The sequence below is a fragment of the Heloderma suspectum genome, chromosome 11 (genome assembly GCF_057233095.1).
Source record: "Heloderma suspectum isolate Gila_16-S chromosome 11, 16-S_ref, whole genome shotgun sequence".
In the NCBI taxonomy this organism is placed as follows: Eukaryota; Metazoa; Chordata; class Lepidosauria; order Squamata; family Helodermatidae; genus Heloderma; species Heloderma suspectum.
Genome location: NC_139468.1, coordinates 38142731 through 38170000, shown reverse-complemented (window position 1 = coordinate 38170000; position 27270 = coordinate 38142731). Strand labels below are relative to the sequence as shown.

The window sequence follows — 27270 nt, the reverse complement described above, 5'->3', positions numbered from 1 at the left end:
GCTTGAATTGCCTCTCCGAGGGCTGTTTTGCCTTTGGCCCCACCCACCACTGGAACGCAGCCCCCGAGAGCTTCTCCAAAAGCACCAGCATGTGATCCCCAGAAGCTTGCGGGGGGTCATTCATGTGGCAAAAAATAAAATAAAAAATGGGTTATTGTTCTGTCTGAACTGGGCCAGTGGTCCTGAAGCAAAAAGCATTCTTCCTTTGCGGGTGACAGATGCATGTGTTGTCGCAGGGCATTGTCTTAGCAAAGGAGTTCCTTCCTCTGCATGAAAGAAAACAGGGAACATGTCCTTTAAGATGGGGCTGGCTATCTTCAGTTTTTCAAAGCACTTGTTTTAAAAGTTACATATTTATTTAAAATCTGTTGCCCAGTGAATTTGAATTTGTTTTCTTTTTTTAAAAAGTCTGATTAACGGGTTCGTTGATTAAACATTGCAGCCCTTCAGACGTGCAAGTGCCATTGATTAACAGCAGTTTTGCTCCTGCGATGCCCGCCTGAACGCCTCCTTTGCTGGCCCGCGTTGTTTTGCAAGGCCCTGTTACCTTGGGGGCCCTGCGCCTATTCGTTTATCATACATGCACAGACAGGGCAGCAGAGGGACTTGAAAGAAATACTTTCTATGCATGGCTGTTGTTTTGTATACATTGGTTTTGCACCTTAAATGGTTCGGGCTCTAAAATGGCTGAATTGGAAGGGGTCTGCTTTGGCCAAGAGTGGCTTTGTGTGGCTTCTTTAACGTGTACAGTGGCACACCCCACGCTGAATTTAGTGCGTGTCAAGGGGTGTGTGCAATCTCACGGTCGTGGGTTGGGAGCCGGTGTTCAGGGTTCTGGACCCACCGAATAGTTTATTCAAATCGGGATGTATTTGGCGGATGTCTCTGATAGCTGTTGCTGTCGTTTTGTTTGAATCCCACAGGTTTATCAAGGCCTATAAGAAGTTTGGCGTTCCCCTGGAGAGGTGAGTGCCAAGAGATCTAGTTGGAGACGCTGGGGATTGAACCTGGGACCTCCTGCATGCAAACCAAGGGTGCAGAGCCCGCAGCGGAACCCAAATCCAGCCCACAGAGCCTTCTGGGGTTCTTCGACAGGGCTTGGCTATTGATTGGGGAAAACAGCGGGATGTGGGTTGTGGGGGGTTGCGGGTGCCGCGTGCCATCCGCATGCTCTTACGGCAGCCTGAGCTGAGTATGCGCTGGGGGAGACAGGCGCACGCATTCAGCACAGAAGGATGGTCCAGAGTGGGATGGGAAACTGCAGCCAAAATGCTGCAGGCAGACCTTGGCCTAGTTTCCCACTCCGCCCACTTTGTAAATTGTGCCCACGTTTGGCTCTGGCCCTGCCCACTGCTGGAAAGCAGGCCCCCGCAGGAAAATGGTTCACCAGCCCTTGGCATGATGGGTCAGTTGTTGGACTTGGGTTAGGCAGACCACCGTTAAAATCCCTGCTCAGCCGTGAAGCTCACTGGGTGACTTTGGGGCAGTGCTACTCTTTCTTGGTTTGACCTACCTCGCAGCGCTGTTGTGAGGATAATATGGTGCAGCGAGCAGGAGAGACAGACAGGGAGACCAGGAATGCTGCCCTGAGCGTCTTGGCAGAAGGGCTGTATAAAAGTAAAACCGCAGAACTGGCTCAGGATGTGATGTTTGTGAAGGGATTCTCCTGCGTTCCATTGAATCTGCTTTTCCATCTTCCTCTGTTTTTGGTTTCATGCTACTGTGCTCAGCCAGTTGCAAGGGAAATGCCGGGTGCAGATTTCACCTTGGGGTGGAAGTCCAGTCATCCCTAATAGCATGGTCAGTGGCCAGGGGATGATAGGAATTGTAGTCCAATAATCAGGTGGGCACCAGGCTGGTATACTACATAGTTCGGAGAGATTTACCTGTTTGATTCTTCCTGTGGCTAATGGTTCTACACATGGGCCCCCAAGTGTCCTGTTTAGCTTCTTGCTGTGCAAACACACACACCGTTAATTGTAGTGGAGGAGTCAATTAAGCAGGCCAAGTGCGAAGCAGGGATTTTCCTGGCAAACAAGGGCTTTCCGGAGATAAGCTGGGGACGTAGCCAAGGTCAAGCACACAGGAGAGCAAGCAAGTATAATCAGCATCCAGAGGCAGCTTCAGGCAGAAGACCAAGGTCAATAATACGGAGGTCCAGACATGAATTAAGGTCAGGATACCAGAAGCTGGAGCTGAGAATCGTTGTTGTTTTCAGCAAAGCCCAGACAGAAAATGCAGGCTTATATTCCCAGGGCCTCCTGAGCCCCACCCACAGCTCAGCTCAACCCTTACTCCTGAGGAGTTCTTCTTTGGAGTCGGTTACTTCGTCTGAAAGGAGCCCCGCTGCTCCGCTCATCTAAAGGTGACGGTGCTCTCTGGGACTGAGCGGACGCTCAGCCTCTGCCTCTGAAGCAGCTGCCCCCCTCTTCTGGCAGGGGCAGACCCGTGGTCTTCTCCCCTGAGGGCCCAGGCTCCCATCTGTCTCCTGCCAGAGGTGGCTCCGTGGCGTCATCTGTCTCAGGGAGTTCTAGCTCCTCAGAAGAGGAGGAGGAGGCGACAGGGGCGTGACACCAAGTGAGAGAAGAACGCTACAAGAAGAGGGGCTTGGGGGGAGTTTTCCCCTAGTAGCTGGTGTCTTGAGTAACAAAAGTCTTTCTTGGCACCATTTATACAAATGCTTCCCGCAGAGCAATGAAATTATACATCTCTGTCCTGACTGCCTTCTTTCAAAGGAATTCAAGGCAGTGCTACGTGGTGCTCCTCTCCCCGCTTTATCCTCACAACAGCCCTGTGAAGGAGGCTAGGCCAAGCGATCATGACTTACCCAGGGTCGCCCCGTGAGCTTCACGGCTAAGTGGAAGGTCGAAACGGGGCCTCCCCAGTCCCTAGTCCAGAGTACTCCAGCCGCTGTACCACGCTGCCTCTCTAACGCTGTCCCTTTTAACTGTCAGCATAAAAAAGACAACCCTGCATGAAGACAGGCTAGATGCTGTATAAACAGTGCCCCCTTCGGGGTGCTAAGCATCTCTGTGGTTTATTTTTCTTTCTCCAGGTTAGAGTGCATTGCCAGGGATGCTGAACTGGTAGACAAGTCAGTGGCTGATCTGAAACGCTTGGGAGAGCTTCTTCACAACAGTTGCGTTTCGGCAATGCAGGAGTACGAAGACCAGCTGAAGGAGAACCCGACGGAAAGTAAGCGGAAGGGCTGCCTCCTTTGCATCTTTAACGGTTGAGTGTGGGGTTTGGGCCCTTTGGGCTGGAGAAGAAGCGTGGCTATTTCTAGGAGGCTGCATCGGCAGAGCTTCAAGGCTGTGAGCTCTTCACTGAAAAAATAATTAAAATTCTGTGCCAGGTGACCTAGGATTCCTGATAAGGAGAGCTGAATTCTACAGCTGGCCAAAATTATGCAGAGTACAGCCATTTACCCATGCTTGCAGAATTCAGGTTGTATCCATTAAGCCGTGGTGATGCCAAGCAGCAAAGGGGGTAGATCACACTAAATTCCCAAAGGTGCAAATGGGGGGTCGGGGTCAGATGGAAAAATGACTGCTTGGTAGAGGTCCTGCACAGCTTGGCAGCCCTCACTGACTGGCCCGCTAGGAGTCTGGCATACACCCTCTGGCTTCTGAGATTTCCCTGGCCCGGCAAGAGAGGAGGGCAAGCTCACGATGGGACGGTCGGTGAGAAGGGAGTTGCAGGGCTTCAATTGCAGCCATGGCTCCAAATGACCTCAGCTGGCTTGTTCAGAGCGGAGACGTGCGAGTCTCAGGTCGCTTCCACTCTGGGCTCCAAAGGGCTGGCCAGAACGGTAGCTGCGATGTTAGCCGTATCGAAATGGGTGGCTGTTTCGGATTTCTGGGCTGAAATTGAAGTTGGCTCCCCATCTTATCTGGGCGCACTTCTCCAGTACCACATTAGCTGTGCCCATGCAGAAGCGCATGCTTGTTTCACTCATGTGCTGTGTCCCACCTCATTTTATAGGGTGTTGCTGCTCTACCCTTTATCTCAAGACCAGCTTGCTACAAATAAAGTGCTTTTGGATGGTGTTTAGAGTTTATTTTCAAGTGACTACTAAAGTTGTGAGCCCACAAAAGCACACACCAGGTTATGAGCCTGCCTGGCAACTGCCTTGTGTTAGTTGTAACCAAAAAAGAAAAGAATTAATTCCTGCAAAGCTTACCTGGAGTGGCCTGGAGGTAACTCTTGTGTACTGGGGCAACCAGACAAATGACTGTTTGCAAGCCAGGTTTAGGGAAGGTTCCAAAGATGCATGTGATGCAAAAGCTTTTCCGGAATGGCATAGTGACACTGTTGCCCATGGAACTGGAAGGGTGTTAAACCCCTTTTAGGTGCTTGTGTGCATTTTTAAATAAGTGATTCACATCCCATCCCCGTTGCTTGTAGTAGAGGTGACTCTTTTTTCAGGCAAAGGGCCAGGAAAGAGGAGAGGCCCCACCATCAAGATTTCTGGTGTCCAGGTGAATGTGAAAGCCATTATCCAGCACGAAGAGGAGTTTGCAATGCTGCACCAGACCGTTCCGACTGACCCGGAGGAGAGGGCACGGTGGGTCTGGTGATTCATGGACATGTGGGCAAGAGCAATGCAAGGAAGTGAAAGCTGGTAGTGGCTAAGAAAAAATTGTATTTCGAAAGGCAGCTTAGAAATCCCTTAAATAAATAAACAAATAAAGGGATGAACTACAAATCAGGAAGCCCTGGTTTGAATCGCTCCCATAAATTCACTAGACGGCCTTAAGCAAGCCATTCATTCTCTCTCTCTCTTTCTCTCTCTCTCTCCTCAGCTTTAGATCTCCTCATCTCCAATGTGGGGATAATAATGCTGACTTAATGCTTACAGGGTTTTTGTAAGGCTTGCGATTAGATAATGCATGTGAAACCCTTTGAATACATGAAAAAGCTACATAAATGCTTCCACCTCTTCCTCCCTCTGATGTATAGCAGAAGGAAAGCTTGATCCTGGCTGGTTAGCCTGAATTCTGCAGTGCTTGCTTTGATTGTTTGGCTAGCAAAATAACATCCATTGTTACGACTGGTGGATGGAGAGCCCTTACTACTTGCACAGACTCCTGGGGGTGCAGCCATGTATCTCTGTGCAGAGATGCATCTCCCCTTCCACTTACATAGCCCTAGTCTAGTTTCCTTCCTTGGTCACACCAGGGTGTGACAAAGAGATAGGACTCAGAAACTGGATTTTAATATAAATGATGGGCAGAGGGAGCTGTTAAAAGGGGTGGCCCTTGAGTTAGAATGGAGTCCTGTCTCTTAAAGTCATGGAAGGTCTGGAGAAGACAGACACACGTGCGTGTCCCTCCTCTCTTTCCTCTTTCCGCCATACAGTTTTATAGACAGAGGAAAAGAATGTTAATATGGAAAAGGGATCCCTCATCTTCCTTCTCTGACTGAATTTGCAGGTTCTGCCTGACCTGTCGTGCCAAAGCTGCCCATTTTGATGTGGATTGGGGAGTGGAAGATGACTCCCACTTGCTGCTGGGAATTTACGAGCATGGCTACGGGAACTGGGAGCTCATCAAATCGGACCCGGAGCTGAAATTAACCAACAAGGTACAAGGAACTTCACACACAATGCTGTTTTCTCTCTGTGTGTAGGTGTGTGTGTTTGGTTTCCTCTAAAGACAATTTCCCCCTCATTGAGTAAGCAACCCTAAATTAAATTCAGCCACGGCAATAACGATGCAAAACGATGACCTCTGCGGAATGCTGTGTTGTGCTCAGGAAAATCGGATACCAGTTTTGCAGCGTGATTAGCAACGTTTTTTGCTTTTAACCACACCACACAGGAGACACTGAAAAAACTGAGGCAGAAAAAGAAATAAGGAAAATATGAGGAAAGTGTGCCTAGTGACTTTGGCCCTGATGTGAGGCCAGTTTCAGCGCAGGGCCATGTTTATTTATTTGATTTGTGCCCTGCCTTTCTACCAGAGCCTCGTGTGGCGCAGAGTGGTAGGTGGTAGTATTGCAACTGAAACTCCCCCCACGACCTCAGTTTGATCCCAGCGGAAGCTGGGTCCCAGGTAGCCGGCTCAGGTCGACTCAGCCTTCCATCCTTCCGAGGTCGGTAAAATGAGGACCCAGCTTGCTGGGGGAAAGGTGGTCACGACTGGGGAAGGCAATGGCAAACCACCCCGCTACAGTCTGCCATGAAAACGCCAGCGCAAGCGGCGTCCCTCTAGGAGTCAGCAATGACTCGGTGCTTGCACAGGAGGAACCTTTCCTTTCCTTTCTACCAAGACAAAATGGCACTCAATGCAGCTAATAAGTGCTCCATTTATTAACTCATTTCCATTGTGCTGCTAGTGCACAAAGCGACTTGGTGGAAGGCTCTACGTGCTCCCCAATTCCTGTAAGCACAGAAGCTGAATTCTGCATTCTGAACATCTGAGCTTTCATTTCTTTTCTTTTTTTTCCAAAAAGGAAGCTTCTACTCTAGCCTGCAAAGGCAAGTGTACAGGATTTTCCTATCCCCAGCAGTCAAGGAAGTTGGTTTGTATTCTCCCCTTGACATGGTCAGGTTATAATCCTAAGCACGAGTAAACCCTCCATTAGACTTGGTTGGGACTGAGTTGGACTTGCAGTTTACTGGAGTAGACATGGGTTGGCGGTTGGCTGTGGTAAGGCGACAGCAGTGAAGCACATCTTAAAAGTTGCGTCAGCTTTATTTATGTATCCCTTTTCTGCCAATAGTGCACTCAAAGTAAGTTCACAACAGATATTGATTCATCAGTATAGGAATTAAGTTTGTTACCAAAACTAAATAATCAAAACTGGAAATCACCAATCAATACAATCCCAACAGTTATACTAGAATAACCAACAACACGATAATGGTAGCATTAAGGAGACCTTCCTTCCCCACCTGGTGCCCTCCAGATGTGAAGCACTAAAACTCCCATCATCCCCAAACAAGCAGCCATTAAAGTTACTGTTCTAGAGTTGTCTGAAAGAGATAGTGATACCGAAGAAGGATAATTAAGACTATCCAGTGTACACATGTCACAGGCTTCAAATTTGAGTTGAGGAGGTTTATGTTATTTAATTGTGCTGTGACTTTGCAAAAGTAAATGGTAAAGCTTTCCATTTGAAACTGATTGTCTTGGCAGAAATTGGTTAATAAGGACAGTTTTTAAAGCTGTTTAGACATTTTAAACCTGCCTTATTGGTACTGAGATGTATTCATTTTATTAATTATTAATTATGGGTGCCGTTTTTAAAGATGGAGTCCAGGCCCCAAGATTAGCAAAACAACCCTGGGCTAAATTTCATTCTTAAAAACACGGTTTCCTGTCATAAAATAAAAGGTCCCCTAAAAACACATGCAGCGGTGTTAGATCGGGGCCCCCAACCTTTTTAAGCCAGTGGGGGCATTTGGAATTTTGAGAGTGCTGTGGAACTCTCACAGAATGGCTGCCATGAAGGTGGGGCTTGCCCATTCATAAAATGGCTGCCACAGTGGGAATGGCTGGCCACAAAAGACTCATTTTCCAGAAAGTAAACTGTCGAGACTGAAAGAAAAGTAAGTTACCCAAGAACCTAAGTACAAGGCAGAGATGGCTCTGAGCTTTAACGAAACAAGGCCATTGTTTTGAACCCAAATAAAGATGGCGCTGAAGACCAGACCTTCGCTTTGCAGCATGCCAGCCTCCCAGTTAAATTTTTAAAAAAGGGGCACGATAAAAATTGTGGAGAGCCAGCGTGGTGTAGTGGTGAGAGTGTTGGACTGGAAGTCGAGAGATCCGGGTTCTAGTCCCCACTCGGCCATAGAAGCTCACTGGGTGACTTTGGGCCAGTCACAGACTCTCAGCCCAACCTACCTCACAGGGTTGTTGCTGTGAGGATAAAATGGAGAGGAGGAGGATAATGTAAGCTGCCTTGGGAAAAAAGGCGGGAGATAGATAGATAGATACATGGACGGACGGATGGACAGACAGACAATAATAATTTTAAAAAATCAGTAAGGACAGTAAGTCTGGTGGGCACTTCATTGGAGACCCCAGTGTTAGATATATGACTGGACTACTTTAAAAAAAAGAAAAGCTTTCTTCAGGCCTACTCTGGATACAGAGCAGGCCCAGAACCCTGTGTCCATTCCCTGGGGAGATGGTGCCTCCTCGTCTGTTAAAGAATCCTGCTTCCTAGTGGGTGGAGCAGGAGGTACCTCAGTGTGTGGAGTAGTGGCTGGCATGAAGTAGGGAGCTCTCAATTCTCTCCCCCTCGCTCCCTCCCTTCCTTTGAATTCTTGCAGCATTTATCGGTTTCCTGATTTTAGCAAGAGAGTTCTGCTTCCCCATGTTTGGAAAGTGGAGTGCGTGAGAAGATTGTTGCTCTTGGATGTTTGGTTGCACTGATGTTTGCATGCCTTTAAAATATCTTTTCAAAGATCCTGCCTGTCGAGACGGACAAAAAACCTCAGGGGAAGCAGCTCCAGACTCGAGTGGACTACTTGCTGAAACTGCTCAAGAAAGACATGGAGAAAAAGGACAGCGTGAAAGAGACGGAAGAGGTCAGTTTTGCCGAGAACCAAACACAGCAGAGGTGTTAGAGTGGGCCTTGCATCTTGCATGCCTCTGCTTTGGGATCGTGCTGCACTAGTGCAAATTTAAGTTCCTAGTCCTTGTGGTGGCAAATGTGAGCTTGCAAGAGTATGGGTGGTGCTTTGCAAAACCTCTGCGCGCTGGAGAGAGGAAGAGTGGAGTAGGGTTCCCAGAGGTCCAAGGGTGGGAGAATACGGTGTGCTGAGGGTTCTACATCTCGTCCTGCATGTCTTAGAAGGGATGCTTACCTCAGAAGGTTGCAAGCTTATATCTTCTGCCCTTATTGGCTTCTCTCCTGCCTTAGACCAAGGTGAGGAAGAGGAAGCCCCGGGTAAAGAAAGAAAACAAGTCTCCCAAAGGCAGGGACGAGCACGGGAATGAACTCTCCTCTCCTCGGCACTCGGATAACCAGTCAGAAGAGGGGGAGGTGAAGGTAAACTGATCTTTGCAGGTCTGCTGTGATCTCTGCTTCCGCCATCACGGTTCAGTAAGGATTCCCTCAGGAGCCAGTTGTTAAGAGTATGGAAGAGCCCTGGTCTGATGGAACAACTTATGTTTTACATGCTGGAGGTCCCTGGTTCAAATCCAGAGTACTACCCCACACCGGGGGGGGGGGGGGCTTGTCCAGGCACAGTTGAGCCATTCAGGAGGAGCGCTGGATAGACCAATCGCCTAGCTCCTTTGTGGACCAACCAGCCCTTTGCGAAGAGACATAGCTCAATGGTAGAGCACACTGTTTACGTATGGAAGGTCCCACGTCCAGTCTCTCGCATCTCCAAGTAAGAGTGGGAAAGACCCCTGTCTGAAATCATGGGGAGCTGCTGTCTGCTCAGTACTGAGCTAGGTGGACCCATGGTCTGAATCTGGCAGCCTCTTGACGTGGTTGGTGTTGAGAGAGAGAATCGCCCTAGTCTCTGGGTCTGAGGGAACGGAGTGAAGAAAGTAGCCAGCCAGCTGGTGTGGCAGTGGCCACTGGCATACAAACCTGTGTGCTCCAGTGCCAGAAATATCTGGGTATGGGCTGAGACAGGTGTGCCAGTGAAGGGTGCGAGAGGCTGCGTTTCCATCACCGCAGCCAGGTTTTTGAGCTCCCTCCCCCAGGGAAGCCACTCTTGCTACCTCTCCAGTGGCCTCTCGCCACATCGTGGCTTTTAGCGAGGTGCTTTAGATTTCGCAGGAAGCTGTTTCCTTTGCTTTATTGGGCGCCTTCTGTCCTAAACTTTGCTGCTCCTAATTTGTGTTGTTTTTTAAATACTGTATTCTTATTCTATTGTTTTTAACTGATTGCGGCTAGCCACCTTGAAGTCTTTTTCAAGGGAAGGAGGGATGATTTGTTTCCAAATAAATATGTTGGGTGTCTGTCCCCCTGACATTTCCTTTCTAGGAGGATGGATTGGATAAGAGCCCTGTGAAAAAGAAGCAGAAGAAGGAGAACAAAGAAAACAAAGACAAACAGGCCACAAGCAGGAAAGAAAAGGAAGGAGAGAAAGAGAAAAAGAAAACAAAGGACAAAAAAAAGGAGGTAACAGATGAGTCTCACAGAGGACCGCCAGGGCCTACCTTCCTATGGTTCCTCATCCTGGATGAGGCCATTTCCTGAAACAAGATTCACAGGTGTGAATGGCCCTTATAGAGCTATAGCCACAAGTAGAACTTCACTTCCCCCTTGCAATGCAGCTCAGTGATTCAAAATGTACACTGGTCAAGAAGCACACATGTTTGCATGAAGTATGCCTCTATGCTAAAAATAAATAAATATTAACATTTTCCCACAGACCATCTTAAAAGGTCTGAACTTTTACATAATCTGTATATAAATTATGCAAATTTGCATCGTTTTTCTTCCTTTGCATCAATTATTCTGGCTTTGCTAGAATAAGGGAGAGCCTAGGAGCTCTGCAGGATGCTGAACTTCCATCTCTGACCTTTGAGATGGAAAATTATATTCATGAAGCCCCCTGGCTTCTGATATTTCCGCACTTCCAAGCAGATCTTCACAGCCATGCTAGAGGCTTGCTTCCTTTTGACCCGGTTCACACGTAACGGCAATTCCTGAGTTGTTGAATCGCTGCCTCGTGGGAGTGAGCGAGCACACCGCCTCCCCCGTGTTTGCCGCTTCCGCTTTCAACTAGTGCAGAATGCAGCAGCTGGGTGCTTACTGGGACATCTGTGTTAAAAGGACAGCACTGGCTGCCTGTTAGCTACCGAGCCACGTTGTGTTATCATCATACAAAGCCCTAATCAACTTGGGAGCAGGATACCTAGCAGATTCCTTTCTCTCATATATACCCAGATGACGTTTAAGATCTTCAGAGGAGGTCCTGCTGGTCATTCCAAAGAGAATGGAATGTCGCCATGGAGTACCCAGACGGTGGGCCTTCTCGGTAGTGGCTCCCACCCTTTGGAAAACCCTCCCTCGTGCAGTTCAGGAGGCAGAAAATGTGGCATCTTTCAGATGCCTCCTGAAAACACGGTTGTTTGCCCAGGCTTTCTCTGGCATACGATCAGTCGTGGTACTCTCCACCTTGCTGCTCTTTGTATTGCTTTCACTGTAATTGGAATTGTTTTTAATGTTGTGCTTTTAATATTTCATTTTAAATGTGATTTCAATACTTAAATGTGAACCGTTTAGGGGTTTTACTACATTTAGCAGTATATAAATCACACAAATAAATAAATAAATGAAACGAACAACCCAGGAACGCCCGCTGTTCCTGTGTTGTTCCTGGGATGTCTGGACCCGGAAACTCCGGGTTGTTTAATTGAAAGCGGAAGCAGCGTGCGTGCAGGAGGCAGCGTGCTCGCTTGCTCGCTGCTGCTTGGCCGACAATGCAGGGGCTGTCATTCCGTGCAAACCGTGCCTTTGAATAAAGCTGGGAATGTCAGGAAGCTGAGTCCTGCACGTCAAGACACCACTCTGCCATCGCCTCTCTTGTGCCCCTGTGAAATCTTCGCACGTACAGGCCTTGCGTCAGGCCTGCCACGCCTCATTTTGTTCTCCCACAGCCCAAAGGCGGCGAGGCCAAATCCGGAAGCAAAGGGAAGCGATCTCAGGGTCCCGTTCACATCACAGCAGGGAGCGAGCCCATCCCCATTGGAGAGGACGAGGAGGATGACTTGGACCAGGAAACCTTCAGCATAGTAAGTATTTTCAGGCAGGCGGTGGTGACAAAGGCGTGCGCTTATCCACGTGTGCATACAGGCAGCGGAGAGAGAGGCGTGTGCCTGCCTGGACCCATCTGACCTCGGGGGCAGGCAGAGTTCAGGCTTGCGGGATCTCCTTTCTTTGTTTTTACGAGGACCCTGAGGCCCACCAACCAGGGCCAGGTGCAAACTGCCCACCTGAATGAAGGAACAAGTGGCTTCTGAGCATATGCTGAGGAGAGGGTGTGAGGGGAGGGGGCTGTGGCAGGCAGGGATGCTTTGCGGGGGCCCTGGGCACGTTGCTTTCCCAGCCCCCGCCCCCATCCTTACACACATCCCCCATTGCCAGCCCTCTCGCCTTTTCGCGACACCTCACTGGCAGCGGCAGTGCCCCCTCGCCCTGCCCACCGACGGCTGCCCAGCCCGCTTGGGGAATCGGCCTGGCTTCCAAGGAGGCGGCTGCAGCAGTGCGAGGCAGGAGGGAGTCCCTGGCGTGCCACATTCAAATCACTTTTTCAAAGATGGTATTTTGAGCAGCAGCCATCTGAATCAATCGGATGCTGCCATAGGGGGGACACGGCCAATGCAGGCACAGAAGTGGCGGAGTGGCGGTCCTTGCATGGCTTCTGTGCGGTGTCTTCATTGCTCGTATCCCCCAAAGGCAGCCTCTGATTGGTTTAGCTCGCTGCTGCTCAGAATGTAAAACTTTAAAGACGTAAATGCGGGCTTGCCGGCCCAGCTGCCAGAGAGCTTCGTTTTGGTAGTGCCCAGGGCCGGCTGGGCTGGGCTGGGCTAGCAGGGAGGGAGGAGGAGCAGCTGCCCCCGCTGCTGGATAAAACCAAAGAAAGGGAGGAGGGCTGGTGGGGGCAGGGGCGGCTGACAGTCATTTGGGCGGCCCAGACTTGTGCCCCGCAGTCTGGCCTTGGCTGCCTCACTGGTGGAGGGCGGAGGCACCCCCCTGAGTGCTGTGTTGCCCTCCCCTCCGCTAAATTCAGGAATTTGATCAGTACCAAAACCAAGTGCATAAGGCATTTCGCACAAAAGTCCACTCCTGGTTTTCCCCTGTGTGCCCTTCTCCAGCGACCTAACTTAGGAGAGAAAAGCCTCTTTGCTGTTGCTGCCATTAGACCCTTGGGCGTCAGAGACCCTCCCCAACCCAGCGCAGATCACCCAGAGAGATACCGCTAGATCTCAGCCTGCCCACCCCTGGGCGAGATTAGTCAATCTCTGGCTTCGTCAGGCTTCAGAGTCTAGCTCAGATTTTAGGTACAGAAGTGGAGAGTTCCCAGCACCTGCTCAGTTTCTTCTGACTTCTTCCCTTACTTGGCCCTCCCAGGGGTGTCTCTGGCCTTGTGTGGCTGACGAAGGGCTAGCACCGGAGAGGGAAGTTAAAAGATCCCCCCCCCCCCCCGGCGTGTGACTAACATGTAGCTTTGCTCTCTCTGCTGTTCCCCTCCGAGTGCAAAGAGAGGATGCGGCCAGTCAAGAAGGCTCTGAAACAGCTGGACAAGCCGGACAAGGGGCTGTCAGTACAAGAACAGCTGGAGCACACGCGGAGCTGCCTGCTGAAGATTGGCGATCGCATCTCAGAGTGCTTGAAAGCGTATTCCGACCAGGAGCACATCAAGCTGTGGAGAAGGTGCCCGCCCGCCCAAGCTTCCGCCACGAGGCTCCTGGGACAAGGCAGCAGGGCCCCTTGCAGGCCTTGGCGCTCTGTGGCTCCCGTTCTGCTCTTTGGGACAAGTTAGAAGGGTTGCAGCCTAGAACCCAGCAGAAAGAAGGGTGTTGGCACTTGCTTTCCCCCAGCGCTGTTGTCAGTCAGGCACCAGCTAAAGACACGGGCTTTGGGGACGTTCTGGGCAAGTGGTTTACCTGTGTTAGGGACGATTTCATTGTGTTTTATTATGCATTTGCAATTTTAGTGTTATGATGATAATGGTGTTTATATGTTGTACTGTTTTGTATGGGTTGTTAGCCACTCTGGGATCCTTGCAAGGTAGGGCAGGATATTAAATAACAACAACAACAACAACAATAATAATAATATGATGATGATGATTTCCCTCCAAAGCTGGACAGAGATACTTTGTAGTCCCCTTCAGTCACTGCAATATACAAGTCCTTTCTTCATGCACACACTGCCCATCAGAAGGGTGGACATTTTAGTATTAGTAACAAGTGGGAACTGCAACAAAGTGCTGCAGTGTGAAGTGCTCCTGTTCAGGGCATCAGCCAGCCTGCCGTGCCCCCTTCCAGGATACTCCATTTCATCCCACCCCCGCCCAGCCGGTATTTCATGCCCACCAAGCATCCGTCTTCATTGTGCTCTTTTTGTGACAGCTTTCCCCCATTAGGCTTTTTTCCCTGAAGGGGTTTTTGGGGGGGTACTTCTGCAAAGCTCGGGGTTCCCCCGGGCCTGCTGATGCCTCTCTCTTGTGCAGGGATGGCGCCATTTTGCCTACATAAGACTCCACACTTGGAGATTGTTGGCTGTTACACGAACAGTGATTAATAGCTGGCGTTTATATAGCTGCTTTTGTGAGGGTTCAGAAAACCTTGGGTAATTTGGTACAGCAGCTGTGTATTATTAGGCGGAGAGGGGGAGGGAGTGGCTTGCCTACGGCCACCTAAGTGAGTTTGTGGCAGAGGTTAGATTTGAACCAGGGACTTCTGCCGCTCACACTCTGGTACACCAGCTCTCAAGGCTTGGATGCTGCATATTTAGCACTTGTGTATTGTTCAGTTCTGCAGTCTCATTGCACAAGTGCAGGTATTGCTGCTGTGCCCAGAATTCAGCATCCTGCGAAATGCCAGCTCTCGTTTCAAGCAAATCAGGTTTCTAGTCCTTAAGGATGCAAAAGCTGGCTCAAAAGAAGTCGAATTTTCACCATTCGGGGCCAGGGTGGCCGTGTTTGTTTACATTTTGGCCCCACTCTTTCTCTGCTCAGGAGGAGGCCGCTGTTCGGGACCTCGCAAAATGTCCTGCATAGCTGTTTTCCACGTGCCCCGTCAGTCAGAATTGCACATGAACTTTGCCAATATGCTGTATTTCCCCACCTTGGAGTGTCAAGAGGGGGACTGGAAAGGCCCAGGTTCAAATCCCATGCAACTCCAAAGGTCACTGTGTCCTTGGGCCAGTCAGGCCCACCTCATGGATTTGTTGTGAGGATACCATGGAGAAGCTCAGTGGCTGAGCACAGGCCAAAGGCCCTGGGTTCAATTCCTGGCATCTCCAGATAGGGCTGAGAAAGACTGTCTGAAACCGTGGAGAGCCACTATCAGTCAGTGTAGTAGTAGTAGTAGTAGTAGTAGTAGTATTTCTTAGTCACCTTTCTCTTTAAAAAGGCCAAAGCAACTTACACCTAGGGATGTCAGAGAAATCCGCAATGGAATCGCATGAATTTGGATTTCTGTGAATCTGTGGATTCTGCAGTGGTCCAGCTTTTTCTGAGTTGCATGGATTCCGTGGACTTACAGACTGGGTTTTTTACTTTCCGGAATTTTATGCAAATGTAGTTGTAGAAAAATAGGTAAAATAAAAAAACCCAGCTGAAAATGTACATTTAGGGGGGATTTGCACGAATGCGAATTTGCGCAAATTCAGGAAATGAGAAAAAAACCGGATTCCACCAATGAGCGGACAACGGAACAAAAGGCACCTGACAATCCACAAAGTGCAGACAGAATGGATTTTCCAAACTCCGCACATCTCTACTTACAAATATACAAATTATAAGATAGCCAAGAACAATTTCCATTAAAATACCAAAACATAATAAAACAACTAAAGCATCAATACAGACCATAACCAAAACCACTGATGCATAAAAAGCACATCATATGCCTTTGAATGCCTGAGAGTAGAGGAAAGTCTTGACTTGGTGCTGAAAAGATGACAACGTTGGTGCCAGGTGGGCCTCACTGGGGAGAGCATTCTGCAGTCGGGGGCCACCACCGAGAAGGCCCTCTCCCATATTGCTCTCCTCCGAACTTCTCTCAGTGGAGACATTCTGAGCAGGGTCTCAGATGTTGATCATAGTGTATGGGTAGGTTCATACTGGGAGAGGTGCTCTGTAAAGTACCGCGGTCCCAAGCTGTGCAGGGCTTTATAGGTGTAGGCATTACTAAGCTAGATGTACCAATGGTGTAGGGCAGCTTCCTATATTGTGTGCTGCTCTAAGCTCCTTGGAGGATGGGCAGGATAGAAATGCAACAAATAAGCGACTTAAATCGATGGGCTACAGAATCCGTCTATTTTTGGTACAGGATTTAGGTTACTTTGGCCCAGAATTTTTATTCTATTTACTTTTTAAAAATAACAGTTTTTAGCATAGGCGAATAAAAGCCCTGTGTGAGTAGGTGTTTGGAGTTCTAAAAAGCTGGGACATGCAGTGCCGAATGCTGAATTTCTTGGGTTTTATTTGATTTGAGCGACTCAGAACGTTAGAAGTCATCTCAAAGAGGGGGAGAGCATCTTTGAACACAGGGAGAGAATGCCTCTCTGTCACCATGTAGTAGCCCCAGCTGTGCCACGTTCATCTGAAATTAAGGGATGGAGCTTCCAGGCTAGGCAAACAGAAAAGTGGGTATCAAACTGCTATTCAGCAGTCTACAAGAGGAATGATAATAGTACTGACATTATAATCTGTTCACCTCCTTCCAGGAACCTGTGGATATTTGTGTCCAAATTCACGGAATTTGACGCACGGAAGTTACACAAGCTGTACAAGATGGCTCATAAGAAGCGTTCCCAGGATGAGGAGGTGAGGTTGAAAACGGAAATGAGTGTGAGTGTGGAGGGAGAGAGAGACAGACAGACAGACAGAGTGAGGTAGGTGGAAAGCGGCACAACTGCTAAGCAGCACGGAGGCTCTGGATCCGTTGTGGATGCAGCCAGTCTTCCGTCCAAATATATCAGAAAGACAGACTAACAACGGAGTAATTCCAAAATACATTTAGGGGTAAACGTTTCGGCTTCAACCCTCATCAGTAGCTGCGATGTTAAACGGATACCAAGAGTGGCAGTTTGGAATGCTGGGACATGGAAATTCCTAAGGAGAACACCCCTCCCCCCCCCTGAGGTATGAGTGGTATAAAGCCTGGGGGCCTTTGCAGCTGAATGGCAGGATGCAAATCTGAACAAATAAGCCAGCAAGGGAACATACTCTGTAGAAACAGGATTGTGCCGACACACCCGTAGAAAACAGTTCTGCTTTCCCCCTCCTGATGCCCTCCAGATGTGTTGGACTGCAATTCCCAGCATGTTGGCAGCAGATGGGGGAAGGCTGAACTGCAGGAAGCCTGGATGAGGTTCTTTCTTTTGGGTCCAGATCCTGGCCCCTGTCCCTTTTGCTGCCGGCATCTTCCTGCATCTTCAGCATGGCCTGAGACCCACCCCTCTTGGCCATCTGTAACGTGTTCTGACCAGGGATTGAACCTTCCCTTATTATAGGGGTGGGTGACCTTTTTTTTCTGTGGAGGGATGCATTCCCTCATAGGTCACCTGTCGGGGTGTGGGACCAAAGCTAGTGGTGGGCCAAAAGTGGGTGGGGCGCCCCTTTTCTTGGGTTGGGCGACCATCGTTTTCTTCCTTCCCTCTTTCTGCCACCCTGTTTTTACTCCTCCCCCTCTTCTGTCCTGCCTAACGGCTTCCAGGGAAGGAACAGATCCCTCTCACAAGAGATCTGAACTGATCACATGCAGAAGGCTTTTGAGATTAAGCCGAAGGCCACGTGAGATTAGTCCAAGGGCCGCAGGTTGGCTGCCCCTGCTTTATTATGTACTTTCCCCCGTCAAGCATCTTCCTTCACTTCCCTAAAATTTCATCAGAGTCCCCTCTCCCTAAGGTGTCTGTTAGAAATGACCCAAGTGAGTGCAGCATAAAAACCTGCCAGTCTAAGGTGATCAGTTGGCAAACTGAGGGAAACTGTGTGTACCCTAATCCAGCGTCAGATTTCTGTGGAAGGGCCCACTTGTGCTGCTCTCAGGTGGCTCGCTCTAGGCCAGGCCCAGAAGCCTTTTTGGGCAGTTTACTTCACCGCTAACTTCCCCCTCCCTTCCCCTCCCCTTCTGTTGCCCTCAGCAAGAACAGAGGAAAAGGGAGGAGGCTGCGGGAGGCAAGAAGCTGTTTCGGCCGGAGCCTTCTGCATCCAGCCGAGAATCCGTGATGTCCCAGATCCCTCACGGCCCTCGTTCCCAGAAGCTTCACCAGCCTCCGCCTCACCCTTCCCAGATGCACCAGCGGGACAGCTACCACCCAAACAAAAGGCACTTCAGCAACGCAGGTAACGCAGGCGGAACACAACGAAAAAGCCCCCTCCCTTTGTTTCTCTGGATGAAATCCCCCCCAAAAGACACCCCCATAGCTGCAGGAGGGCGGGGGGAGGTGAGAGAACAAGGCCCTCTCCATTTTCTTTGTCTTGGATCAGCTGCCACTTGGCTTCTCCCCGCCCAGCACTGCCTTCTGCAGTGATTCTTGTACCTGTGCCTCACGTAGGACTAAGGATGGACGAAAGTCCCTTACCTGGTCCCGCAGCTTGCTTCGCGGTGGGGGGAGGCACTTCGGTTCTCCCCCCGAAGTTCTTGGTGGGGGGGGAGGCGCCCCGCCCCTCCCGGCTGAAATTCAGGCTGAGGGGGAGGCGCCCCATCCCTCGCCTCCGAAATTCAGGCCGGGGGGGAGCACCCCGTCTCCCCGGCTGCGAAATAAAGTAAAGTAAAAACAAACAAACACGTGATAGGCTACATAACGATTTACGTAGCCTATCACGGCTAGATTTTCAAAGTCAGCTGTGATAGGCTACGTAAATCGTTACGTAGCCTATCACGTGTTGTTGGGTTTTTTTTACTTTACTTTGTAATGGCGGTGGCGGCAGCCGGTCAGAAGACCGGCCCCCGCCCCCGCCGAAACGCCACCGGGACCCGCCACCGAGAGGGACATTCGAAGGAGGTAAGTCCCATCGGGGGGGGGGGGGGGGCGGAAAATTTCACCACCAATTTTGGGGGGCCGAATGTGTTGGCATTCGGCCTCCCGGAAATTCGTGGAGAAATTCTCCGCTATCCCTACGTAGGACAGATTTGTTAACCTGGGTTTACTGCTGTTCCTCCCTACCCCCTTCCTTTGCGCATTGGTCTCTCTTAATTGTGAGTCAGTCATCATCTGAAGGATAAGCCAGTACCCTGAACCAGCGTCCCCATGCCCTTCGATCTGTGGAGGGGGGCCATCTCGCTGTCCCGCTCCTGGGGGAAGTACATTGAGTGGTGACACAAGATAGGGCCTTCTCCGTGGTGGCATCTTGACCTTGGAATGTCCTCCCCCAAGAAGGACACTTGGAATGTCCTCCCCCAAGAAGGACACTGGCACTAATTCTATTACCATTTTGGAGCCAGGCTAAGACCTGTTTGTTTTCCTGGGCATTTATGAGTAGTTACCTCTGCTGCTGTTACTTGGTTTTACTAGATTTTTACATTCATTCATTCATTCATTCATTCATTTATTAAATTTATTAATCGCCCATCTGGCTGGTCACCCAGCCACTCTGGGTGATGTACAAAGCATATAATAAAACAGTTTAAAACAATAAAATTCTACAATAAAAACATTTTCTAAAATACCCTAACCCACCCCAAATGCCCAAACTTTATCTTTTTATTACTGAATTGGTTGTTTTTTCATAGTTTTGTAACCCCTTGGGGAGTTTTTATGAAGGGCAGGATATAAATTGAATGAATGAATATTACAAAACATAAGCTGCTTTGAGGGCATTGGCAGAAAGGTGGCATATACAAGTAGCAAATAAAAAAATAGACAGGAGCCTTTAAAAACAATTTCAAGTCCTGGCGAAAGCAGAGAGCTGTGCCTTGGGTCAAGTTGTTTCTCTCTCTTGTGTTCCATGGGAGGGAGAGCTTGTTGCAGCAGAGAATTCTGGGAAGAGTTCTAAGGCAACCACTCACTTAACACTTGGGTTAGCCAGGTCTTTTGGGCCTTGCTTGTCACGCCATGTGGATTGAGTGCACGTTTGAATGCAAGCAGTTCTCTTGTGGCTGTGCATTTGTAGGAAAAGACTGGGTTGTTTCTTTCATTATTTGATTGATAAATAAATGTGTATACCATCCTTAGGTCATTTTAAAAGATAAAAACAACAAAATCATAAAAATACAACAAATAAATAGGAATTAATAAAATGGCAGGGTTACACTGGGCATGAATCAAGCTGTCTTCCAGGAGAAAGCCCTGATAAGCATCTAATAAACCTGGAGTTCCCTGGGACACTGTTTGGAAAAACCTCTGATCCAAGAGTGTTCTATTTATTCATTTGTAGTGGCTAACAACGAAAATCAGTCATCAAATAAAACAGTCAAATTCCCAAAGAGAAAAACAACAATATAGTAAAAGCAGACAGAGCAGATAAGCAGAGACATTGGATCAAACGTCTCCAATAAAACAAACAGCTACCTAACGAAGATTTTTGCCATTTGGTGAAACACGGTAAGAAAGGGGGCCAGCCGAGCCCCTTGGGTGAAGAATTCCACAATTCAGGTGTGGCCCCATAAAGGCGTGGCCTTTCTCTTGTCTTCATCAACTGTGGCACCATCATAGTTGGGACAAAGAGGAGGGCCTATTTGTCTGCACCTCGGTGTTCAGTCATGCCGGCCACATGACCACGGAAGCGTCTTTGGACAGCGCTGGCTCTTCGGCTTAGAAATGGGGATGAGCACCGCACCCTAGAGTCGGACACGACTGGTTGGGGACACCTTTACCTTTTTAAGAGTGTGGCTAGGGTGAGTATGGGAGGAGTCGGTCCCTAAAGGTATCACAGACCTGAGCCATTTAAGGCTTTGAGGGTCATCACCCTTTGAATTGTGCTCAGGAACAAATTGGTACCAGTGCAGCCTTTGTAGGACAGGTGAGATGGGCACTCCCTTACAGATCCTGTAAACGAGCACCCTCCAGGACTCTCTGCTAATATTATTATTCTCTAATATTCTTTTAGTATTAAAGAATAGTCTTAATATGTTCCTTCTTTTTATCTTTCGTTCGTTTTTATCTCTTGATGTTCACCGCTCCGGAATCTGTTTAGATGCGGAGTGGTACGCAAATGCTGTAAATAAACACATGAGCACCGTCTAGCGTTCTCACTTGTGGATCCGGTAAGCGAGCACCCTCCTGAAAGAGCCTTGCCTTTTCCCCCTTCTGTGGTGCAGAGCGAGGTGACTGGCAGAGGGAGCGCAAATTCAGCTACGGGGGCAACGCCAACCAGGTGTGGGGCGGAGAACGGCACCATCAGTATGAACCCTGGTATAAGGACCACCACTACGGAGACCGGCGGCTGCGTGGTGATCCTCATCGCAGCTCGGGAAACTACCGACTGAATAACCCGTCCCGCAAGCGGCCGTATGAGCAGTACAACAGTGACCGGGACCATCGAGGGCACAGGGACTATTACGACAGGTGAGCCGTTAACTTTGCCAGGGCCACGGAGAGCCGTTGTGCTGTGCCTCAAATTCGAATTCCTCTGTGTGTGCCCTCCCGCCCATGTCCTCCAGCAACTGGTGTACGTAGGCATACTGCCTCTGGTACTGGAGGGAGCACACAGCCATCCGGACCAGTAGCCGCTTAGAGCCTTCTCCTCCATGACTTTGTCCAACCCCCTTTTAAAGCCATCCAAACTGGCGACCATCACTGCATTCCGTGTCTACATCTTGTGGTAGTGAATTCAATAGTTTAACGATGTGCCGCCTGAAGAAATTCACCTTGTTCTGGATGGGGTCATGCTCCCCCTAAAGCAGTGCTGGGGAATGTGTGGCCCTCCAGATACTGTTGGACTACAACTCCCATCTTCCCCAGCCAGGATAGCCAGTGGTGTTGTTTTCCCAGTGAAAATCCCTCCCTCCTCAAGCTGCTCTTTTCCCCAAGTGGTGGGGAGGAAGCGGAGGCTCCACGTGGTGCGATTAGCATGCCGCGCTAGCAGAACAGTGGCCGGGTGTCACTTGAGTGGCATTCCAAGCTTGTGGTACTGCAGCAAACTCTGGGTAGCGGAGGAATGTCATTTTTCAAAATTCTTCTTCATGCCCCAAAATAAATGGGAAGGAGGCAGATCCAGAGCAAGGGGAGGCAAAGCTCTGCAACAGAAGCCCGTGCTCACGCGCTCAGAGTCCTTCCATGTGAAAGGAGCCAGCCTTAACCTCCAGTGCAAAGGCTTTTGGGTAGTGGGGCAAGGAAAAACCTGGAGGGCTTCTGTCAGAGAGCGCTGAGCTCGATGGTCTAGGATGGTCTGATATAGGGCCAACCTTGACATGACGTAACGGGCAGGTTTTATAAAAATGCAAATTGCATCTACTGGGGAGGGGGTGCTGATAATTAACAGGATCAGAGAAGGGGGGCCGGGGGGCGGTCTGCCCCTGCCCTGCCCTGCCCTGCTGGGGAAAATCCCTCTGCTGAAGCTGGTATTTGCTTTGTGTGAGGCACCTTTCATTTGCGCTTTCCATTTGCATCTTTCAAAAGGCTTTGCACGTTAGGGGCAAAGACGCATTTAACATCCCGTCTAGTTTGCCCCTTTGAATAAAGCGTCTTCCTCTGTTGATGTAACCCATGCTGGGACAACCACACGTGGCTTCCCCTAAGGCAGCCTGCCCCAACCTGGTGTCTTCCAGATGTGTTGGGCTGGGAGTTGCAGGCCAACACATCTGGAGCATACCAGGTTGGGGAAGGCTGCTCTAAGGGCCTGGGAATGGCGGTTTAAGATCTCCAGCCTTGGTGATGGCTGGCCTTTCTTGGCCTGTTCCTCGAGCTGATGCCTATCTGTGATGGTTTCCTCTCCAGGCATCATCACGATTCTAAGCGGCGAAGATCAGACGAGTTCAGGTCTCAGAATTACCACCAGCAGGAGTTCAGGAGGATGTCCGACCACCGGCCTCCCATGGGCTACCACGGCCAGGGACCATCGGACCATTACCGGCCTTTCCACCCGGACAAATCGGCCGATTACAAACAGCTGCTTCCCCCTCCTCACTCCCAAGTCTCGGACCCTCGCTCCCCACCCTCCCAGAGATCCCCACATGATGTCAAGTCTCCCCTTGACCACCGGTCACCCCTGGACAGGTCTCTAGAACAGAAGAACAATCCAGATTATAACTGGAGTGGCCGGAAAACATAAAGCTTGAGGGAGGGAAGGAGAGGAGGGAGAACCACACCTGAGGTAACTTGATCTGAGGTAAACAGCAGCTGCTGGTTCGACATGCTCGGATTCAGAGACTCTGAACACGCTGCTGTTGGGCTCTGCGTTTGATGGGGAGGATCGTCGGAGCTGGACAAGGTTGGGGCCCAACTTGGATTTATGCCCCAATCTCTCCTCCCATAATCCCACTGGCTGGATGGCAGGAGTTGTCTTCCCTGCGCCCGAGTGACCTGTTGGGGAGAAGGCCGCGCCCACCCCAGCATTTGACTTTGTGTCTGAAGGCCGGATTGGACTCCCACGAACCTTTCATGGAACTTGGATAGACGGCTGCTCTGTAGGGCATGGAGGGAGGAGGACACCATATGACTGTGGCATTAAGGTTCGAGTTACTGCTGGAGAGGGTGGCAGAGAAGAGGTCTCCGCAGCAGGCTTAGTGGCTCGCCCGTTAAACGGAGGGAGATTTGATGTGGGGGTGGGTGGGAATTACAGGGAGGTGAAACGGCCTTTAAATAAATGAACCTGAAAATCTTACTGTAGGCTTCGGAGAGTTATAGATACAGGACCTCCTCTTTCAGTTCGTGATGCCAAAAAAAGAAAGAAAAAGTGGAAGATGTGTGCGTATGTCTCCACAAATCCATTGTTTTCCTTCCTGAGTTACTGTTTCTCTCACCATCTTCATTTCACTATCTCAGCAGCGCTGTGCGTACAGCATAACAAAGTGTGATAATGGAGTACAAGAGAAGGATGCCTTCTGAACTTGAGGATCTTTCTGGACATGCAAAAAAGAAGTGCCCCCTCCCCCCCGCCCTTTTCAGGGCACTTTTGTGCAAAGGCAGCAAGCTTGGGAAGAAAAGTCCTGCTGATTTGATGATCATGTTGACCCGGTGAAATTTTTGAAAGCATCCACTCCAGGGTATCCCCCTTGGCGTGCGTGGTCATACTGGGTCCTGAATCTGCTGTTTTGGGGTTAGGTTGTTGCTGTTGTAAATGCGCAAAGGGGAGCAGGCTGCTCAAGGCTCTCTGCAGACCCCCAGCTCTGTCTTAATGCCTAAGGTTAGCCTTGGAGGGGCATCCCTAAATTCGTTGCCGTCGCACCCAAGCGCAGGCATCAGCTCGCAGTTCTCCACTGAGCAGTTCAGAGGCCATCTCTCGCCCCTGGCCAGAAAAGACCACAACCCTATTTTGCTTGCTTAGGTGGGCAGGAGTTGGAATGTTTGGTAAGGCTGCGTTAAGTGTTGAATTTAATTGCAAGAGAAGGAATGAGAAATTAAAACACGGTGTTTTCGTGTTTTTGGAAGGGTTTGGTGTGTGTGTGTGTGTGTGTATGAGTGGTGGTGTATACACACGTTATGTCAGATACTACATTTCCTCTGATTTCACTAAACTGTGATGGTAGAAAATACACTATGGAGTTTCTTAAGGAGGTCCTTTTATTTTCACATAGGGTGGTTGGTTTATAATGTGAATTCCGAACACATCTCCCCTGCTGGGAAGGCAGAGAGAGAGAGAAACAGCTTTATTAATAATATTTAATTTGAACGGTTATGCTTTCATTCTGAGTCATGAAATGTTGCTGAAATGATGACGTATATCCCTGTGCCATACAGCTGTAGCTCATGACGGGACTGACAAGAGAGGTATGAACATGTAGGTTTTCTCTTTTTTCTCTAAATTTAAACACCCGACTCAAAAAGTATTATGGGGAAGTAAACTCAGCCAAAATCAACTCACTTCTGAGTAATGTGTCTTGGATTAGGGTGCAAGGTAGGAGAGGGATGACCCACGCTGGGGGAGTATGTGTTCAAGAAGGAAAGCCGGGGTGGGGGTAGGCAAAGATGAGAGTTTAACCTGTGACTTTGTCAAAAGTTGCACTTAACAAGGGGGGTGGGTGGGGTGGGACAGGGGGACGGGAGCAGGCATCTTAATATTTATCGGGTTTTGCATTTTTACAAAGGAGCTGGGAGCATCGGATTAAACGATAATTCCTGAGTGTTCCTGTATTATTATCTCTGTATGAACCCTGGGAAAAATCCAATTTGGAGATCATAGTAATAGTGATTGGGGGGGGGGGTGAGGGGGCAGCCCTGACGGAACATTTTTCAACTGGTGGTTTGTATCAGCAAGTATGGCTGTTTCTGCAACCTCCCCCCGCCCTGCCTCCAGTTTTTTAATCGCTTAAGAAATGGTGTTAACTGCTGAAGCTAAATGTAGATAGGATTCTTACTGCCTGGAGTGTGCTGGAGGCAAGGGCGGGAGTCCTGGATTTTGCCCAGCGGGGGTGGATTATTCATGGCTCTTGCTGCAACCTGTTTCTGTCACCCGCAGAACCCTACTGATCTATCCATTCCAACCCCCCCACCCCCAATATCCATGGGTAGAACATGCTCACAAAATCATGGACTTAAGGGAAAAACAAACCCTGCTGACTAAAGAAAAAAACAGTAATTAATATTAATTTATATTTGTGACAAACCTTTGCCACTGTCCTAGTGATTTCTGATGTAAATATGTTGTTTATAGAGTATGTATTAAATTTTCCTACATTGTAAAACGGCTGTACTTTGGATTCTTGTATATTAAAATGTGGGATGGACATTTTCACAAACCCGGCCACGGTCTGATTTTTGACTGCTGTCACTGAAGCAGAAAGAGATTCTTCTACCTGTGCCTGTCGTGACCTCCATCTTGGCTTTTTGTTGGGCAGAGTGAGGTTTTGCTTATCTGCACATGAAGCCGGGCTGGTTCCAGGCCCTGCGGTCTGACTCTCACCAGGGCCGGCCCCGCCATTAGGCAGAGTGAGGCAGTCGTCTCAGGTGGCGGATGCCAAGAGGCGGGAAAGGCATTGGAGGAGAGAGCTGTGTGTCAGGAGGCCTGCCCAAAGCCAGCCTGCTGCCTTCAGGTGCAGTGGAGGACTCTGTCTCCTGCACAATACAGAAGTGAGGTTCAGCTGCCAGTCCAGCTGGCTTTTGTACATGGAATGGGCGCGGGCACCATTTTGCTTCAGGCAGCAAAATATCTTGTGCCGGCCCTGGCTCTCACATGACTTTAAAAATACAGCTGAGGGCCAAAAGGCTATGGGAGACATATCCAAAAATGTATGCACCCTGCCCGCCCGCACCCCCCCCCCCCCGCCCCGGGTGGTATCACAGACTTGCCCCAGGATCAAATCCCCAGGCAGCCATAAAGCAACCTTGGGCCCATTGCCGTCTCAGCTTAAACTTACCAGTGGACTAGCTGTTAGGTTAAAAGAGGGGAGAGACATGCACGAAGGCTTGGGTCCCTTAGAGCAGCGTCTCCCAGCCTGGTGCCCCCCTGGATGTTTTGGACTACAACTCACATCAGCTCCCGCCACCAGGGTTAGGTGATGGGGGTTGTAGTCCAAGACATCGGGAGGGCACCAGGTTGAGGGAGGCTGCCATGAAGAAAAGCAGGATGTACATGCAACAAGTAAAGTCTTCCCTGCTGGTTCTCACGTGGTGAATGTCGGGCCACAGTTACATGGACAGCCCCCAGAAAGTGTACGTATTTCTTCCCCAAATCCAGACACGGTTCACTGATTCACTGAAAACGTTGTGTCATACATGCATGCAAATCACTGGGGATAATGAACACCAGGTATATTGCTTGCCAGCATCTTAAAAATGATCTTTCATAATAATATTTGTCAGCTGATTAAATTCCAAACTGCAGAACATTCTTGAACTGCAGAACATTCGATTCATTTTAATCGGATCCTGCACAGAACGTCTTGCCTCTTACTGCAAGCAGTTGCTTTGTCATAAGCTTGCCTGAACGACCTTGCTCCTGAAGCTGGCTTCTCCCACAATTACAGCAGCCTTCTGCAACCTGCTGCCTTCCAGATGTGTTGAACTACATCTCCCAGCATCCCCAGCCAGCAAGGCCATTGCAAGTGTGACCCCACTGATGGCCAAAGCAACTTCTCTCTTTTTTTAAATCTGAGCAGTTCTGTTTTCATCTCTCCACTCCCTCGGGTTGTTAATGCTTTTTCACACAAACATAGTACATGTAATAAAAGTATAAATGAAACAAATCATCCCACCTAGCAACCCAGGTTTGACTTCCTGGATCCCATATCGACATTTCCCCATGTCATTGGTTTTGACATGTGCTGTGACTGCTGGTGGCACCTCTTCATTATTAGCAGCCTATCTAGATGATGTATGATGTCTGCAGCCGTCTTACCAGGAAGCAAGAGGGTTACATTCCCATCACAAACCCATTCTCTGGATTTGAATTAGCCTCTCCCACTATTAGGCGGCCCCGTTCCCCCCATCCCTAGCGGTGTATCTAACATTAGAGAGCATCATCATCTTTGGCCTCAAGGGAATGAATGAGTTCCATTAACCAGGGGTACACTT

General features: G+C 49.4%; 1 protein-coding gene across 5 annotated transcripts in view; it reads left to right on the top strand.

The window, feature by feature from the left end:
* Positions 1-25496, top strand: part of CHD2 (chromodomain helicase DNA binding protein 2) — a 105885-nt gene extending 80389 nt beyond the window's left edge. For all 5 annotated transcript variants that reach the window (XM_084817429.1, XM_084817428.1, XM_084817430.1 and 2 more), the window contains 13 exons: positions 924-965; positions 3056-3195; positions 4429-4567; positions 5436-5586; positions 8420-8542; positions 8878-9006; positions 9958-10095; positions 11580-11714; positions 13178-13356; positions 16381-16480; positions 17800-18001; positions 20919-21165; positions 22537-25496. In XM_084817429.1, the coding sequence (XP_084673555.1) occupies positions 924-965; positions 3056-3195; positions 4429-4567; positions 5436-5586; positions 8420-8542; positions 8878-9006; positions 9958-10095; positions 11580-11714; positions 13178-13356; positions 16381-16480; positions 17800-18001; positions 20919-21165; positions 22537-22870 (2059 nt within the window). In that variant the 3' untranslated portion in view covers positions 22871-25496. The remainder of the gene's footprint in view (positions 1-923; positions 966-3055; positions 3196-4428; positions 4568-5435; positions 5587-8419; positions 8543-8877; positions 9007-9957; positions 10096-11579; positions 11715-13177; positions 13357-16380; positions 16481-17799; positions 18002-20918; positions 21166-22536) is intronic.
* Positions 25497-27270: the final 1774 nt, after the last annotated feature.